Source organism: Herpailurus yagouaroundi, unplaced genomic scaffold (assembly GCF_014898765.1).
Source record: "Herpailurus yagouaroundi ecotype Mexico unplaced genomic scaffold, PumYag 203, whole genome shotgun sequence".
Taxonomy (NCBI): domain Eukaryota; kingdom Metazoa; phylum Chordata; class Mammalia; order Carnivora; family Felidae; genus Herpailurus; species Herpailurus yagouaroundi.
Genome location: NW_024412434.1, coordinates 9,528,465 through 9,546,501, shown reverse-complemented (window position 1 = coordinate 9,546,501; position 18,037 = coordinate 9,528,465). Strand labels below are relative to the sequence as shown.

The 18,037-nt window shown below is 41.4% G+C and overlaps 2 protein-coding genes across 24 annotated transcripts in view; one reads left to right on the top strand and one right to left on the bottom strand.

Annotated features, from left to right (window-relative positions):
- Nucleotides 1-12,783, top strand: part of PDSS1 (decaprenyl diphosphate synthase subunit 1) — a 42,661-nt gene extending 29,878 nt beyond the window's left edge. For 3 of the 8 annotated variants that reach the window (XM_040451168.1, XM_040451166.1, XM_040451169.1), the window contains 4 exons: nucleotides 3,326-3,406; nucleotides 3,510-3,623; nucleotides 9,160-9,240; nucleotides 12,330-12,783. In XM_040451168.1, coding sequence (XP_040307102.1) covers nucleotides 3,326-3,406; nucleotides 3,510-3,623; nucleotides 9,160-9,240; nucleotides 12,330-12,470 — 417 coding nt within the window. In that variant the 3' untranslated portion in view covers nucleotides 12,471-12,783. Of the gene's footprint in view, nucleotides 1-3,325; nucleotides 3,407-3,509; nucleotides 3,624-6,188; nucleotides 6,402-7,927; nucleotides 8,002-9,159; nucleotides 9,241-11,255 lie in introns of those variants that run through there. The other 5 variants (XR_005783368.1, XR_005783370.1, XR_005783369.1 and 2 more) reach the window with 5 other exon arrangements.
- A 99-nt stretch (nucleotides 12,784-12,882) lies between these two features.
- Nucleotides 12,883-18,037, bottom strand: part of ABI1 (abl interactor 1) — a 147,150-nt gene continuing 141,995 nt past the window's right edge. For all 16 annotated transcript variants that reach the window (XM_040451158.1, XM_040451148.1, XM_040451154.1 and 13 more), the window contains one exon: nucleotides 12,883-14,719. In XM_040451158.1, coding sequence (XP_040307092.1) covers nucleotides 14,544-14,719 — 176 coding nt within the window. In that variant the 3' untranslated portion in view covers nucleotides 12,883-14,543. The remainder of the gene's footprint in view (nucleotides 14,720-18,037) is intronic.

Sequence of the window (18,037 nt, the reverse complement as noted above, 5' to 3'; positions counted from 1 at the left end):
GACTGTACTCTCAGATGTTCTCACCACCAGGGTGTGTGAGCTTCTTGCCTGTTTGCCCACAGCCTCGCTCACTGAATGTGTTGTAAGGCTTTTCAGTTTTTGCCAGTTTGATAGATGAGAAAATGTTATTGCAGTGGGGTTTTAATTTGCATTTCTCCCTTCTAAGTGAACTTGAACATTTCAGGTGCTTAAGGGCCATTTTTATATCTTCAGTTTTTGTTATTTGCCAGTGTCTTTTGCCCATCTTCTAACGTGTTTGGTCCCCCCACGCCCCTAGTTTTAAAGAGCTCTTTACAGGGGCGTCTGGGCAGCCCAGTGCGTTGAGCATCCACCTCTTGATTTCCGTTCAGGTCATGATCTCTGCGCTAGCAGCCTGGAGCCTGCTTGGGATTCTCTCTCTCTTCCTCCCTCTCTGCCCCTCCCTCGCTGTCTCTCTCTCTCAAAATAAATATACTTTAAAACAAAACAAAAAAGAGCTCTTTATATAGTAAGAATATTAGCACTTTATCTATGATATTATGTTGCATATATTCTCCCCCAGTATTTTTAGTTGGTTTTTGACATGACAACACCCATTTCGATATTTTGTATGTAAGAATGGAGCTCCAATAATCTCCACCATTTTTTTAATAAAGAAGACACGAGGCATCTGTGTGTCTTCAGGATAGATGTCTTAACTTCCTTGGTGACACAGAGATGCTTGATGAACACCAAGTGCTGGTCCCTGCAATGCAGCCTGTGCTCCCCAGCCTCTCTGAGACCAGGCTCATGAGAACGTTCTGAGACCTTCCTCCTCTTCCCCCAGAAGAGCCACACGCGTACAGCAGGACCTGCTGTGGGCCTGCTTCCAACAGAAAGGTTAGCCAGGCTCCACTTTCTTTTCCCCTGTCATTCCTCATCCTCCACCCACATCTGGAAAGATAAGAGGCACCTCTCCCCTGACGCTGAGCACAAGAAGCGCTTGTGTCCTGTCCGCACACCTCCTCTGTGCTTTTTGTGTTGCACGGCTTGTGACTTCTCCACCTGCATGGGGCGGATCCAGGCGATCCTTACCCAGCGTGGGGGAGCGGGATTCTCTGGGCACTGAGGAACGGTCTTTGCACCCCAGGCGTGGAAATCTGGGCAGAAATGTCCCTTCCCCGCCTATGAAGCGGAAGCTGCCCACTAAGTATCACTCGTTTCTGTGGTAGCATGTGAGCTGTGGGCGGTGCGCCCAGACCACACAGCTTTCTGCTTCCTCGGGCACATGATTTGACTTCTTTGGGCTTCTGTTTTGCGCCCCTTGGAAGCAGTGTAATAAAGTGATTAAGAGAATGGTCTCTGGAGTCCGACTCTTGGGTTCAAATTCTCATTCCACCGTTTCCCAGCCCTGTAACATCTGGTGCTCTCTGTGCCTCCAGGCCTGGCCCGTAAGTGAGTTAATACACGAGAAATCTCAGAATAGCTCCTGGCATATGATGAGGGCTTGGTAATTGTTCGCTCTTATCATCATCAACCACAAAAGAAATGCTTCTGGGACACTGTGCAGCTTAACTAAGATAATGTAAAGTGCTCATCATATGTACTCCATAAATTTTAATCCAGTGAGTTTAGAAATAGAAGAGAGTTTTTAAATATCTCTTACTTTTCAGGAAGAAAGCTGGCATTTCTGTGCTGTTTTGTGTTGAAGTAACAGCATGAACAGGCTCGCTCTCTGAGTTATTTCTGCCTGGAAAGGGGGTGTCATTGTGTTCTGAGCTCAGCACATCCTCGGCTGCCCAGATCTTACCACACTTACTCTTTCGGCCATGTTGATGGCTATCTTGACTCTTGTCAAAATTTCTAAATCGTCTCCCAGCTGGTGTCATAGATTCTTTAGTTTGGTTGAAAAGAGGAATCTCTTCCTGTACGTGGATCCGTGCCTGTCAGTGGTCAGGTCTGTGCCGTTGAAAGCGGTTGTGAGTTTGTTATTCATTCAAGTGGCCACCTGACCTTTCATGACAGGCAAATTTGTATCAAGGACCTGCAGCCAAACATTAACGCGGTCACAGACTTCATTAAGTCATCAAAAACATTCTCAGGGCTAAGAGAATGTTGCCCAGATTGTATGATCTGGCTTTAATTAGCCTCGGAGCATGGACACTACCCAGCTCCTGTTCCTGCACCTAGGAGAAGGGGAGGAGGAGGATAATTAACAACAACAGCAAACATCTAGTGTTATGGCCAGATGCCCAGCACTCTGCTGAGGTTTAAAAGCAGCATCGCGTGTGTTCCTCACAGCAGGCCTATGAGCTAAGTGCTTTTGATCCTGCGTTTTACAGATGAGGAAACTGAAGCCCAGAAATACCAAGTAATACACTAAGCTCACGTGGTAATACGTGGCATATTTACACGCCCCTGGCAGGCTAACCGCAGAGTCTGCACCACTGGGCTACACAGACGCCTGAGCAAAGAGGGTGCCGACCAGAGGGTCACGAAGGACAGGATCCTTCATCATCAGTGACCCACCTCGGGAAGGAGACCGCACCTCGTCTGCCTTTCTCATGGAGTCAGCGTAGACATTTCCTCTCCGGTGGAGTAGACCTCATTCCTGTTCCCTCCTTTCGGTTTTTACCCAGTCTTTGTTTTCTGGAAATGTGGCAGGGTCTGCTTAGCAGAGCAGTGGGAAAGGCACTCAAGGGCCGGAGCCAGCTAGTTTTTTTTTGAGTTTTAAAAAGTGCTTAGAAGTCTTACTTCTCCTCCACTGAAAAAGAAAGGGAAAAAAAAGTTTCCATGTAGTTAATTACTTCTTGCAAGAGAAATACAGGAGCAGTAGGACCATGAAGACCCTTGAGAATGAGAAAACAGGATGTCAGAAGCGCGAGGTCTGAGGCTGTTTCACACATGTGAGGAAATAGCTGCATTTGAGAAATAAGTGAAATCACCAAAAATTTAGTATTAAAAGAAACTACAAATGAGGAAATACATATATAGCAACATCATGTGTGATTAGATCAGACTAGCTAGCCCTAAAATAAGGTCTACATCAATAGAAAAATAAAAATAAAGCCAACATTTAGGCCAGGTTTAGCACCGAGTGCCGGAAGCAGTGGGAAAGATGACTTATCCTGGGAAAGGGGTGGAAGGTGGTTTCCTTAAAATTTGAAAAAACCGTCTGAAGCTGACATCCTTTTATTAAAAGCACCAGTATCGTATGCATGTTTGATCTCCCTCTGCTGCAGTATCTCCTGACCAGCCTCACTGCCTCTCATTTGAGGGACCGGATGGATGCATCTGTGCACACAGACTGGGGCTGCCCGGCTCGGGCCTGCCAGCAGCTTATTTCAGAATTCTCTCTCTGCTTCAGGTCTCTGTCCTCGGATGCCCTGATCCAGCGGTGCATGAGATTGCCTATCAATACGGGAAAAACGTGGGAATAGCCTTTCAGGTTGGTCTGCTGCTTTTTAAGAACGTGGCCTGTTGGCACAGCGGGAGGGGCAGCCGCGATGCGGGATGTGGTGCTCTAGATGCCCCTCTTTCCCTTCCGCCAGCTAATAGACGACGTGTTGGACTTCACCTCGTGTTCTGACCGGATGGGCAAACCAACGTCGGCAGATCTGAAGCTTGGGTTAGCCACCGGCCCTGTCCTGTTCGCTTGCCAACAGGTAGGTTTTCCAAACTCCCTTGGACACACTGCTTTGTCTGCTCCAGGCACAGCTGATGGGAAGGTATGGGGTAAGCATTTAGGTAAGCTGATAGGGGAGATACGGGAAAGCATTCAGGTAAGAGACCTGGACCTAGATTTGATCCTGGCCCTGGGGCTGAGATGTTGGGACCAGCCATTTTACTTCTAAGCTTTATCTGTGAATAAAACTTGAAACGGAAGAGATTACAACTTTCCCCTCAGGGTCGTACTGAAGATTAACTGAGAAAATGCTCGGAAGTACCTCGTAAATTAAATGCTGTATGTGTTTAAGGTAGCATTACGATTATTTCCGTATATTTTAGGCACTGACAAGGTGAATGGTTTCCGCATCTTGATTATAGGACTGGATTTGGGATGTGCCTCAGAGCCCCTTAAAAAGGCACTGGAAGGGCCTCCCAGCATAAGAAATTCTGCAGTTCTAGAAGTTTAATGAGAATGTTTGCTGCTCTCAGAGGGCCTTGGCCATTGCCTCAAAATGTCAAGAACATTTACAAGGACAACTAGAACCACATAGTTCTTTCTTTCTCCAGATTGAGGGACTGTCAATTAAGGAAGTAAGTAAAAGCTGCCTTCATATTCTCCTTCACGTGGATGAAAAAGCTTAGGAAGCTTCAGAGATGCCGCAGGGACTGGCGAGGCAGACATTTATTTCCAGAGCCTGCTCTGGAGGCCGGCCACATGGCTGTGGCTGGGCCAAGTGTGGTTTGAAGTGAGTGGGACATTGGCTGGCATTTGGACATCTTTTTAATAGATTGTAACTTTGCAGCGTATTTAGTCCGGTATTTAGCAAAGCAGTAACATGTTCATCACCAGTCCATGAAATGAAGAATTATTAGTTCTTTGGTCTAAAATTTTAGTAACTTTTAGTTTTTGAGAGATTTGCCTGTATTCTTTCTCACAATTTACAGAGATAAACTATGTCTTCCGTAGAACTCAGGGATTCTGTTTTGACATTATTGAAACCAGTGACCTTGCTTTTGATCAATTTCCCACCCAGGGAAGGAGAGATCATCTTTTGTCCACTGTCTAGCAGAGCCATAACCAGGGTAATTCTCCTTTAAGGGAATCTAGCAGCTGGCGGGGGTGAAGGGGCGGGGTGGACCAGGTGATCTTGGCCAACGCTAGTGGACATCAGTCAACTGAGGAATGAAGTACCCACTCACCCACCCAAAAGGAGATGTTGAAGCCCTTTGTGGAAATAGCAGTCCTCACTACCAGGCTCTGTCCTCTCAGAATTTTGAGGCAGAGGTGAGAAGAGAACGAGGTGTTATAGATGGGTTCTTTCTCCTCATGAGACTAACTTGCCAGCCCAAAACTCAATAATATTAATACATGTGCTAAGTTCCGACAGAATTTATAAAATCCTCTTTGTATACATTAACGCATGAGCAAGGAACATTTTCTTTTTTACTATTAACCCACAAAACGGAGGATTCATAAACCATGTAAACGTAAAGGCATGCCTGAGGCCAGAAAGATCAGTCACTGGCTGCTGTCTGTACAGACTCCAAACAGTCTATTCAGACGCTGTTTAGTAAATGTTGAGTCAGGAACAGGAGGAATGGAGGGAATGGAGGCTGCCAGCTCAGTGAGGATTCTTTCAGTGAGGCCCTGAGGTTATCAAGATGACTAAGGAACAAGCCTTTTCCTAAAGAAGCTTGTAGTCTACTAAAAAGCTTGATGTGCCGTACTTTTAGAAATCTTAACAATGACAAATAATTGTCATGAGCCCCAGGACACTAACAGCTGACTCCGCTGAACCTTTTAAGATGATGGATGGAGAATGGATGCCTCTTCTGATTGTTTCACTATGAACCTATTTCAACAGAAACTAATTAACTTTCTTCTACACAAAGGAGTTGTGAATTGTTCTCCTTTCAGATACACTGGGACAAAGTTGGGGAAAAATGGATCATTCCTGTATCACCCCAACCTATATGTGGTCAGTAATACATAAGAGATTTAAAAATACTGGTTTAAAAAAGGGGGGCGGGGCAAGGAAAAGGAATACACAGAAGCTTACCACGTCCTTAACCACAGTGCTACGGGTGTCTCACTGGGAAATGCAGCGTCACGAGGTACCCATTCACCCTCACCAGACAGTGCTGTTCCCATCTGCCCACAAGGCAGTAGGAAAAGGGAGTTAAAAGGCACATGGCCGCCTAGAAAGGGGAACACAGAGTGAGGCCAAGAGGGAAGTGACTCTGGAAAGAACCTGCTTCCTAAGTAGATCAGCTGTTTCTGTCCTGTGGCTTATTGGCAAAAGTTAGTACAAAAAAGCGTTGTCGTTTTAAAAGAAAATATCAGGTTTAGTCTCCACTACAGATTATATCAGCAAAAAAGGGGTTCTTGGCCAGAAATGTGTCAGATATTTATGGGGCTCAAAGTGATTTAGGGTAAAACAAGTTCCAAAATAACAGAAGACTGTGCAGTATCTTCATTTAATGAAAATGCATTGTTTTTGTGGTCTGCAAAGGATTCTTTCATACGTTACCTCTAATCTCACAACTCCTCTTTGTGGTAGGTATTATGCCCATTCTACAAATAAGAAAGTGATGTGCAAACTTGGCCAAAATTAAACATCTGGTAAATGGCACAGCAGACAATTAGACGCCAACTCCTCTCAGACCAGTGTTCCTATCACTACCCAATGTATTACCAGTGCCAGTGCTGATGCTGATGCAAGCTGGCGCCTGCGGAGCTTGTCCGATCCCCAGTGGGGCTTCCCGCAGAGCAGGTAACTGGAGTTCTCTGCACTGGCGATGCTCAACGAAGAGCTTCTGTGTCTGCTTCCATGATTTGTCGTTAACCTAACCCATTTAGTGGACTCATTGTGAGATGTTTGTAATCTTTTCCACAGGTAGGGGAATTTTGTTTGCCAATTAATTAGCCCTTGCATTTTTCCATTTGCGAACACTGAGTCTCCACCAAGACAAACAAGCTTGGGAAGCCATTTTTCCTTTTTAACTTCACACAGCGGGTTGTCTTGTAATTGGAATTTGTTGGACCCAGCAACTTAGCAGAAACTCCCTCTCTTTGGAATTCACTATTTTTGACATCTCCTGAAGGTTTCTTGATAACCTTGGTACAGGGGATTTAAGGAAAGTTTCGGCATTTCTGAGAGGTCCCCATGATGCCAGTGTCCTTCCATGTATACGTGTATACGTATTTTCTGTAAGAACAGAAACATCGTGTTGAATCTTTAAAAAGTATAGAAGTTGGATTTTGAGATCTTCAGAAACAAAATGGAAGTGGTTTTTGGTGGTGTGTGTGTGTGTGTGTGTGTGTGTGTGTGTGTGTGTGAGTGAGAGAGAGAGAGAGAGAGAGAGAGAGATTACATTAGTTCTCAAATAAAGCTCTTTTCCTTTCTTCTGTTTCCCTTATTTGATAAGTCACCAGACCTAAATGTCAGCCTGTAGCTGTACTTCCAACTGCTGTCACCATCCCCAGCCCCTGCACCAGCTGCACAGGCTTCTGTTGGTGTTGTGACTAGCTGGTCCCTTAAGAGTTAGACAGGTTTCGTCTGAGCAAGCTCACTACATTTATCGATCACCTTCGTAGTTTGGTTTATGGACATATTTCACGGAATAGGAGTTGTCATACTCTTAAAAGGTTTTCCCCTTAAAACAGCCTTGTTAGGTTTCTCATTTCTCCACCTACACAGTAAGGGGACAGGGCAGTGCCTAGGGAAGAGTTTGGTATTTGCATATTAAAATTGTACACACTACTTGTTTAAAGGAAGGATGTAGTCACACTCCATGCAAATATTTTCTTCAAACTTTGCTTTCTCGATGTTTTTTATAGTAAAAGGAATCAGAGAAGCCACCCAAGCAGCACATTTTACCATATTTGTTGGTGTTGCAGGAAAAGCTCATATACCATAAACAAGGTAATTTACCAGATGCCCAGGACAGTATCATTATCAGCTTTGGGGGCATAGCCTTCCAGAAATCAGTTTGAGTGTGGTATTAAGACAAATGCCTATTTAATTTTGCTTTTTACCACTAAAATTGACTGATTTGAGCTTTCCTGATTTTGTTTCGTGTAAAATTTATTCTTTTAAAAGGTCACTAACTGAAACAAATTACTGGTTTTAAGTGCTAACTAGTTGCTGGCCTTTACATTTTCTAAGCATGTGAGCAACCTCTACGTGTTTAGAACTTTGTTCTGACACATACTTGACTCTGAAAGGAACATTCTTAATTCTTCCTCTGTCATCATCCGGTTGAGGTTTTTCTATGTGTGCCCTATTTTTTCTTCTAGGATTACTAATACCGTGGTGGTGGTTACAGGACAACAACTTCAGGCTCACTGCCAGGGAAAAACTGGCAACTGCTGTAAGCACTGATGTGTCCAAAACTAAATATATCTTCCCTCTTATTTCATGGAACCAGAAGCTGTTAGAGCTAATGGATTTTAGCTCCCATAGTTGAACTCCCTCGGGACACTGAGGAGGAGGCCAGGACACACAGGTTGAAGCCCACTCAGCTATGTCGGCACCAGAACTAGAGCTTCCCATCTAGAAAATGCAGTGACTCAGAGCCCTAACTTCCTGATTTTGTTAATGGTGGTAATTCTCCTGAATTATTGCTAAGTAATACAGAATATAGATTTTTATCTTCAATGTATGTATTTTCTTTTTTTCTCTTAGTGCCACAGTTTAACTTTGGTCTTCTTTATAATCAGCTACAGCAACCTGTCTCTACCTGTCTCCTGTAACTCAGTGGTTCTCAACCTTGGCTGCACATTAAAAACACCTGGCGAACTTTTCAAATCCTGATGCCCAGGACAGACCCCCACCCAATACAATCACAGTCTTTGGGAGCAGATCCAAGCAGCCATAAACTTCCCATGTGACTCCAGGGCGCAGTCAACGTTGAGCATCCGTTGCTCTGTTCCACTCGAGCTGCTAAGGCAGGGCTCTGCTCAGATCCTTCAGTAGCTTTCAGTGTCACTCAGTTTAGCACTAAAAGTAGAATGCCTAATTCCCAGCCTCATCCTAAGCGAGTGTTTTTCAAAATGTTAGCAGAGACCAGCAAAACCCACATCATCTGGAACCTGTTAGAAATGCGTGCCTGGGTCCCAACCCTATTGAGTGGCAAACTTTGAGGGAGTGGTCCAACAGGCCTCTGATGATTATGGTTCAATCTAAAGTTTGAGGACCAGAAGAGCAGCCAATAAGGAGATGTTAGGGATGTACTTTGTTCCCTCACTCTCTTTTACTCAGTGTTGGGCCCAAGGATAGAATAGAAAGAACCCCAGAATGAACAAACATCAACAGCTGCCTCTCCTGAGCATCAGACAGTCCCTGGGCTTGGAAATGGGTGTCTCTCTTAGCTCTGCTGCTTTAATTGCTACAATTTACTGGCCCCCCCCATCCAACATCATCTAAACATGTAACCACCTTTTTGTTTTTTCCTATTGTTACAAACTTAAGTGGTAGAACATTTGATTCTCACAAGAGCAGTAAATAGATTTTCTTTCTTTATGATTAGTTCCCAGAAATGAATGCTATGATAATGAGACGGTTCAGTTTACCAGGAGATGTGGACAGAGCTCAACAATACGTATTACAGGTAAGATTATCTTACAAAGATTATTTTACAACATGGCAAAGTTCTTTAGCCAAATAATGTAACAAATTTTAGATGCAAAACCAAGTGTGTTCAGTTGTTGATTTGGCAAAAACAGAGGGAGAAACTTGTATAATTCTTTTTCCTTCTAGAAGTCTTTCTGAAGACTAATTTAATTGGCGTTGGGTAAGGCTTGGATATTAGGATTTCACTAGTTTGAAACCAGCCTTCCCCAAATCCACTGGCAGCACTGCTGTTTTCCATGTCGCCCAGCTGTGCCTCCTGGTGTAAGCTCTTGTCTCGGCCACAGCCAGGTTGTGGGGCTCTTGCAGTTGCCTACCCAGCATGGGCTCTCCTCGTCCCTCTTACAACTGTGATCAATGGTAACTTAAAAAAAAACAAAAACAAAAAACCTACACAGGCAGACTGTTTAACCTTCAGGGTCTGTGAGCTTATTTCACATCTAGGGCCGCATATGCTCAACTTTTCTGTAGAAGCCAGATCTTTTTACATACTTAGTTTCGATAACTGTATTTTGAGAATGACCTATTTCCAAATTCCAAATCCAGAGTCATTTGGGGCCAAGAGATCAATGAATGAGACGAGCAAGCAATTTTTAGTGAGCCAGTGTGTGGTTTGAGATCTGTGATTAGTGCAGTACTTGAAAGACTTCCAAATAATAACTTTTAAGATTTCCAAAAAGCAAGGCCCCTCTCAAGGATAGAGTTCTCTTAACTCTCTAAACTGTTAAGCATCATAATTTGCTACCACCTTTGTGGAGGGTAGTTTGGCAGTACTGCTAAAAAACTTAGTGTGAGAAGGGGCTTTAGCTAATAAAGAAGTCGATGTGCCTGGGAGAGGTTCTGGTGTCAGAATAGTACCACCAACCACTGAAGTGAAAAGTGGGACTGAAGAGGGAAAATGAATTGTTGCTCTTAGCAAAACCATGAAGTTCCAACGAGCCCAGGCAGAAATGCATTTAGAAAAGTACAAGAATGTTCACTTAACAAATTCTCCAAAGACCTCTGAATTCTAACTCCTTTCACCCCGAGCTCCTAGTCCCTATTTCTTCATGAAAGATGGACAAGTAGGACTTACTTGGTAGGATTACTAAATAGTTGAGTAATGCTTGCTGAGACCAAGATGGACAGAAACAGAGAAAAATATCAGTAGGGGGGGGTTGAAAAATACTGTATCCATAAAACAAGAACAGGATATTAAAAAAAAAAAAAGAACAAGCTCTAAGAAAGTTTGATTGTGAAAAACTCCAAAGAAGGGTTAGAACGTGAAATTGAGCAGATCTTCAAAAACGTAAACAGCAAGGGAAGAAAATGAGCTTTTAGAGGATCAATGAGGTAACATATTTCAGGAAGAGAAAAAAAAATCAAAGAAAAGAGTGGCCCCTACAAAAGGAGAAGAGACCAAAACTGGCTCAGTGTATTGCAAAACCACTAGGTGATAGAAGGCAGAAAGCAAGGCCTTCCAAATGACAAAGAAACTTTTTTTTTAAGGTTATTTTTATTTTTGAGCGAGAGCAAGCATGAGCAGGAGAGGAAGAGAGGGGATCCCAAACAGGCTCTGCACTGGCAGCACAAAGCCCAACGAGGGGCTCAAACTCACAAACCACAAGATCATGACCTGAACCTAGACGGAGTCAGACACTTGACCAACTGAGCCACTCAGGCACCCTGATGAGGAAACATTTCAAAACAAGAGTTTTATATCCAAACCATCCATTAAATGTGAAGGCAGAAGTCATCACTCAAAAGCTATAAAGTTGAGGCGCCTGGGTAGCTCATTCGGGTAAGCGTCCGACTTTGGCTCAGGTCATAATCACAGTTCATGGGTTTGAGCCCTGCATCCAGCTCCATGACGTCCGCGCAGAGCCTGCTTGGGGTTCTCTCTCTCTCTCTTACCCTCCCTCACTCGTGTATTTCCTTTCTTTTTCAAAATAAACTTAAAACTATAAGGTTGACTTTCAGTACCCATTCTCTGAGTTATCTCTGGATGTATTTCAGGAACAACATGGAAACATCAGGAAAGAGAAAGATGCAGGCACTCAAACCAGTGGAATGAACTACAGTTTGATGAAGACAACTGTCTGTTAGAGCTGAGGCAGTCCGTCTAAACAATGAACAGAATGATGAAGGCAGTGGAAAGATTGGGGATCAGGAGTTTTTTCCCAAAGAGGAAGAAAAGGAAGCATTTACATTCATAAGTGGGCTCCTGTACACTAAGGCAGGGCAAACTGAAACGTGTCCTGTTTTGTGTCAGTTGGTAAAGTACAGAAAATCAGAACCTTTCAGACCAATGTTACGAATATTCTATTCTGAATAGGGGCCTTGTGAGCTTGGAACCATGGAGAGGGAGATGAAATTATAGTACATGACTTGATTCTGCAGTAAATGTATTTTTACATTACGGAAATAGTATTTTATTAGTGTTCAGCTTTTAGAACCAACATAAAAACATGGTTAGAGAGAATGCAAATCTCTATAGTGTAAATGTATAAAGAATAGGAGCACTTGATAGGATAGGATATCCTGGAGATAAAGTGAAAAGTTGATGCTACATCATGACAAAAGTAATTAAGAAAAGATGGCAATAGAATTAGCAAAATAAGAGGCCTAGGGTGGGTGGGCTAAATCCTCCTCCTCAGCAGGAAGGCAATAGCTAGTAACTAAAGTTGCTAATTAAGACCTCAAAACCAACAGATGACTGTGCCTTTGGAGGGAGGAAAGTATTGATTTTCATCATAAGGGCTCGGTACTTTTGTTATATATTGTTTTAACGTTAGATTCTTTTCACTTAAAAATTGATACTGTATACATGTAGAACTTTTTAAAAACTAATACTTAAAAACTAGGGAAAGGCAATGGCTATTTGAGATGAGTTCGCTGCTTTGTTAGCCTCATTCTGAGAAAAGTGCCTAAAGCAGCTGAACCGAGGAGTTGGAGGACACTTGAAACATAGTTTGGCTGTTGATCAACCTGATCTCGAAAGTACATCTTAATTCTCTACTATAGCAGGGAATTCGGAGCTGATCCAGTGAGTGATGCATCTGTTCTCTTGTTCTGTACCCGCCCCCGCAGAGTGACGGTGTGCAACAGACAACCTACCTCGCCCAGCGGTACTGCCACGAAGCAGTGAGAGAGATCAGTAAACTTCGACCGTCCCCTGAAAGAGACGCCCTCATACAGCTTTCAGAAATTGTACTCACGAGGGATAAATGACAACTCTTTGTTATTTCTGGCAGCTATTTTACCAGACTGTGCCTAAGGAATTTTGTGAAATACACTTTGCTTCACGTGCAGATAACCAAAAATCATTTAAAGAAAATCATTTCAACCTTATTGATGGGCAATTTTTTTATTGGCAAAGTTTTTCAGAAAACTTTTTAAATGTAATTAAACCATCTGAATCTGTCACTCTAGTCCTGTAAATCCTAATAGAGGTATCTTGATGGTTATATGTGGTATTGTTTACACTGTTAAGATCCACATGTAAAGCCATTACACAAATAAATAATCAATGTTAAAATTCAAATGGTTTATCTTGTTTCACCATAGGAGTCAAGGTCACAAAGTTGTGAAGTCTACATCTCAATCCACATTAGTTAAGATTTTAACAGTATCCAAAATTCATATGAGAATGGTTTATTATAAAAGACTGTACATAAAATTTAAACAGGTTATATACAAAATTAAGAGAACATTCCACTTGAAAAAATGAAAAAGGTGGCTAGCTGATCACTAGTGATACTGAAATCATGTTTAAAATTAACAAAGGCAAATGCATATACAACAGTCACATTGATTTGGTAGCAATAATGGCCTTTAATTTTCAGAAATAAATGTTTTTGCACTAGTCTTACCATTTACTATGCTGTTACAAGTCTGTAACGCCCAGTACATAACTGCAATTTGAAATCCAAACAAAGCCTCAATACACAGAAACCCACATGTGAGTGCTCTACTTTAATATCCTAGGCAATACAGAATTACACACAAGAGAAGAAAAAACATCCGGCCAACCTTCCCTTAAATTAAGAGGAGACACACAAAGTGCATGTGTTGCATTTTAGTTATTTCAAAAGACAATATAAATCTGTTGGTCAGGTATAGATCCCTGTTCACTGATTAATACATGATCCACCGTTTTTTAAATTATTTTCCTTTTAAAACCGTTTTATGTTGCTAGTGCCAGGTAATGGATTAATAGTGCCTATTGAAAAGTCCATTGCACCCACTTCTACAAAAACAATACGTAAACAAGACTTACAGTTTCCTTTTATTGAACCACTATACAACAGCCCACTGGAAAACAAGGACATAAGAGCAGTCCCTAAGAATTTGACTTAACAGAATGTGCACACTTTGACACATTTTCTTAGCTTTGAAAAAATTACGTTAGAAAAGGAATTCAGTAGATTGACTTGTAAATACCCATCTCAGATTTTAAATCTGCAAAAATCCATCACTGCCATTGGGACAGGTTGAGATAAGGCTAGTATTTTTTTTTTTCAGTTACTATATTGAGAAAATAGAACCATAATTCTGCAATAAATCAGTATACTTTATTTATTTATTCATTTTAAAAGCAAACCAGTGAAGGAAAGGACAAAAACCTTTGGTTCACTTATTTATGAATGGAAAAAATTTATAATGCAAATTTACTCATTAAAAAACTTAGGTACAAATTACAACATTACAGATAACCCTTTGTTTTGTTTCACATGGAGACCTTAGAGACTCAATTCGTTTCAAGAGACCTAAGTACGAGTACTCCAAGTAAATGTTACACAAATTGGAAGCATCTTGGATTTTTTAAGTATATTTCAATACATAAATTTGTATGCATGCTTTAAACAAATATATTTCAAGAATGAGAAAGTCTAAACAAAAAGTATGACCAGCACCAGGATTGAAGTTTTCTGATTTTAATATTAGTCTGACATAGCGTTAGTAACCATGCTGCACGGAAACATGTAATGGTACAGTCTGAATCATGATTTGTTAAATATTCTACCCCACACCCCCAGAATACTTAGGCTGGTCATAAAGTTAACTGTGTAAGTAAGTACATAAGCATAATCAGGTATGGACAGCCTCCTGTATTAATTGCTGTTTAGCAATACACAAACTGCCTCAAAGACTTATGCTTACAGGTAGACATTCAATTATACCAATAAAACAGCATGTCCTGAAAATATGGGCACGTTTGAAAACATTTTAAGACAATTCTGTTAACCATAATAGTCCCACAGTATGACTGAATAGTAAGAACCTACTTTAAAAGCAAAAAATTTAATCAGCATAGTGCATGATTGATTCAACATAGTTCCCAGGGAACAGACCAGTCACTCGATTGCAGACTCCTTCATACCAGCCATCGTCATTCTTCTTTATTACATAAATGATTGCACCCTCCATAAATGATAGCTCATCATCCTTGTCTTTCGTATAATCATATATTGCCACAACTATGGAAAAAAGAGTTGAAATACCATGTAAGTGTAAGTGCACCATTTCCAGCATTAACTGAATTTTAAAATGTAATGCCAACTAAATCTATAGCATAGCAAAAACCAACCATTTGTATGAAAATTGTGAATTCTTACATTAATAAATACAGGTAAGTCAGTGCCTATATCACTGGCTTGGTCTTAGGATAAAACTGACAATTTGACTAGCTAGAAATCAATAGTTTCAACCAATCCATCCAGGAAAGATCTTCCTATTTTAGTATTGGATGTTTCATTTGTACAAATATCTACTAAGTGCCAGCCACCACAAAGCAACATTTCCCCAAAGTACTGGGCAAAGCTACAGAGTCAATCAGTAAATCAGGTAACAACCCAAGCTATCTAATTTGAAAATACACATCTCCTGGGAGGTAAATCTCATCCTACTCATCCACAGAAAATATACATGTAATTTACGGGGCTAGCCCTAGATTTAAAAAAAAGAAAGAAAAACAACTTACACATTTTAAAGGTCAACAGGGTTTTTAACTTTTTTTTTTTTAAGTTTATTTATTTTTCAGAGACTGAGTATGAGCGGGGGTAGAGTGAGAGGGAGACAGAACCTGAAGCTGGCTCCAGGCTCTGAGCTGTCAGCAGAGCCCAATGTGGGGTTCAAACCCATAAACCACGAGATCATGACTTGGGCCGAAGTCAGACGCTTAATCAACTGAGCCACCCAGGTGCCCCAACAGGATGGGGGTTTTTTTGTTGTTGTTTAAGTGGTAAATAGGTGAGAAAAGACCCATTAATTAAGACTTAGAGAACTGTAGGGGCGCCTGGGTGGCTCACTCAGTTAAGCGGCCGACTTCAGCTCAGGTCACAATCTCGCGGTCTATGGGTTCGAGTCCCACATGGGGCTCTGCGCTGACGCCCAGAGCCTGGAGCCTGCTTCAGATTCTGTGTCTCCCTCTCTCTCTGCCCCTCCCCCACTTGCACTCTCTCAAAAGTGAATAAACGGGGGCGCCTGGGTGGCGCAGTCGGTTAAGCGTCCGACTTCAGCCAGGTCACGATCTCGCGGTCCGTGAGTTCGAGCCCCGCGTCAGGCTCTGGGCTGATGGCTCAGAGCCTGCAGCCTGTTTCCGATTCTGTGCCTCCCTCTCTCTGCCCCTCCCCCATTCATGCTCTGTCTCTGTCCCAAAAATAAATAAACGTTGAAAAAAAAAAATTAAAAATGAATAAACGTTAAAAAATTTAAAAAAATTAAAAAAAGACTTTGAGAACTGTTTGCAATTCTGTGGTATTTGATTATTTTAAGTTCAAATATTCATTTCCTTTTTAACAGTACTATGGAAAGGACAGTCACCAAAAAAATCACAAGTTTTCCAAACAACTGGTTTATGAATTTTATTGTTCCTTCATTCTGCCTTTATAGCCTGATAGTTCTGAAATTACATGCAATTTTCTAGTGTATGTGAAATGGTATGTCATATTTTCACTGATTACCTCATGTTATCTTTTTCTTTTTTTTTTTTTTAATTTTTTTTTCAACTTTTTTTATTTATTTTTGGGACAGAGAGAAACAGAGCATGAACGGGGGAGGGGCAGAGAGAGAGGGAGACACAGCATTGGAAACAGGCTCCAGGCTCCGAGCCATCAGCCCAGAGCCTGACGCGGGGCTCGAACTCACGGACCGCGAGATCGTGACCTGGGTGAAGTCGGATGCTTAACCGACTGCGCCACCCAGGCGCCCCATCATGTTATCTTTTTCTTAAAACAATTCTTAAGATACTTAAGATATTCTGGAACTCACTTTTCCCCTAAGAAAGATAGCTTCTCCTCATAATTATTCTAAATTAGTGAATTATAATAAAGAACAGACCTGAAGCACTGATCCATAGCACCATTTACTAAATTAAAACAGGCAACCTTTTTTTTCCCTTTACAAAACTGTATTAAGTAAACTCAACAAGTCCATTTGTCTCCATTTTAATCCTGCAGCAGATCAGTACTGTGATTACAAGCTCACCAACCTATCCAACATACAGAATAAATTATTATCCTGGTATTGTTTTTGGCTAAATAACCACTCAAGAAAATGAGTGATTACTAGAAAACCATTAGTAAGGAAAACACTGTAATATTTTAAATAGCCAACGTAATACTAATGTGTCAATTATTTATTATTTATTAGCGTTGGTAACACTAATTTCTCTGTACTGAGAGTAAAAATGGGTTAGTTTGTGTAGTGTAGATGACTTTTGAACTGATCGTGACAAAAGCCTCATATCCTCAAAGTTATTCAGAATTTTTAGTTCCACTTAGACAAACAGCTGATAAGAGTACTGAATCAAATTAATTGTTTCTATTTTCCAAGTCCTTTTGTAAATCAATCCTGATCACAGCCAACCTCCCCTCCTTCCAATGCATATACTCTCATATAATAAGGCTTACTACTAAGAATTTAATCATGAAAATTCAATGTCCATTCCACTCTCCAGAATCTGATTCATATAAATAGCTAAACTCCCCCTTCTTCTGTATGTACTGTCAGATTTTTTTGAAACTCAAAGTCTAATACTCTAATCCTACATGACAAAAATTTGAAGACAGCTATCTAGTTCCTCTGCCACCCTTTCCTCAACTTAGAAATACTGCTTTCAACTGTTTCACGTTATAGGTACACTTCCCAGATATTTTGCCTCCTGAATATTCTCCTCTTGAAGGCATTCCTGTCTGCAGGATCTTCAAGTGTGATACTCAAAACTGAACATAATGCTAGTATAATATAAATGGATATGATAAGAATGGCACACAGTAGGTTAAAGTTCAGCTAATGTACCCTAAGAATTTGGCTTTTAGATTCTAAACAGTCATAACATACTATCAATACATTCAACTAAAATCCTATTAAACCAGGCCTTATTCATTATAAAAGTAACTATTTAAAAATACTTTAAATAGAGGGGTGCCTGGGTGGCTCAGTCGGTTAAGCACCCAACTCTTGATTTCGGCTCAGGTCATGACCTCGTGGTTCATGGGACTGAGCCCCACATCGGGGTCCATGCTGACAGCATGAAGCCTGCTTAGGATTCTCTCTCCCTCTCTCTCTGTCCCTTCTCTGCTCATGTGTGTGCTCTCTCAAAATTATAAACTTAAAAAAAAAAAAAAAGGCTTTAAATACAATCCTACTAAATCTCAACTCTCTGATTTAGACTATGGGTCAGCAAACAATGGCTCATGGCCAAATCCAAGCCACTACCTTTTCTGTAAATAAAGTTTTATTGGGGGCACCTGGGTGGCTCAGTCAGTTAAGCATCTGACTTTGGCTCGGGTCAT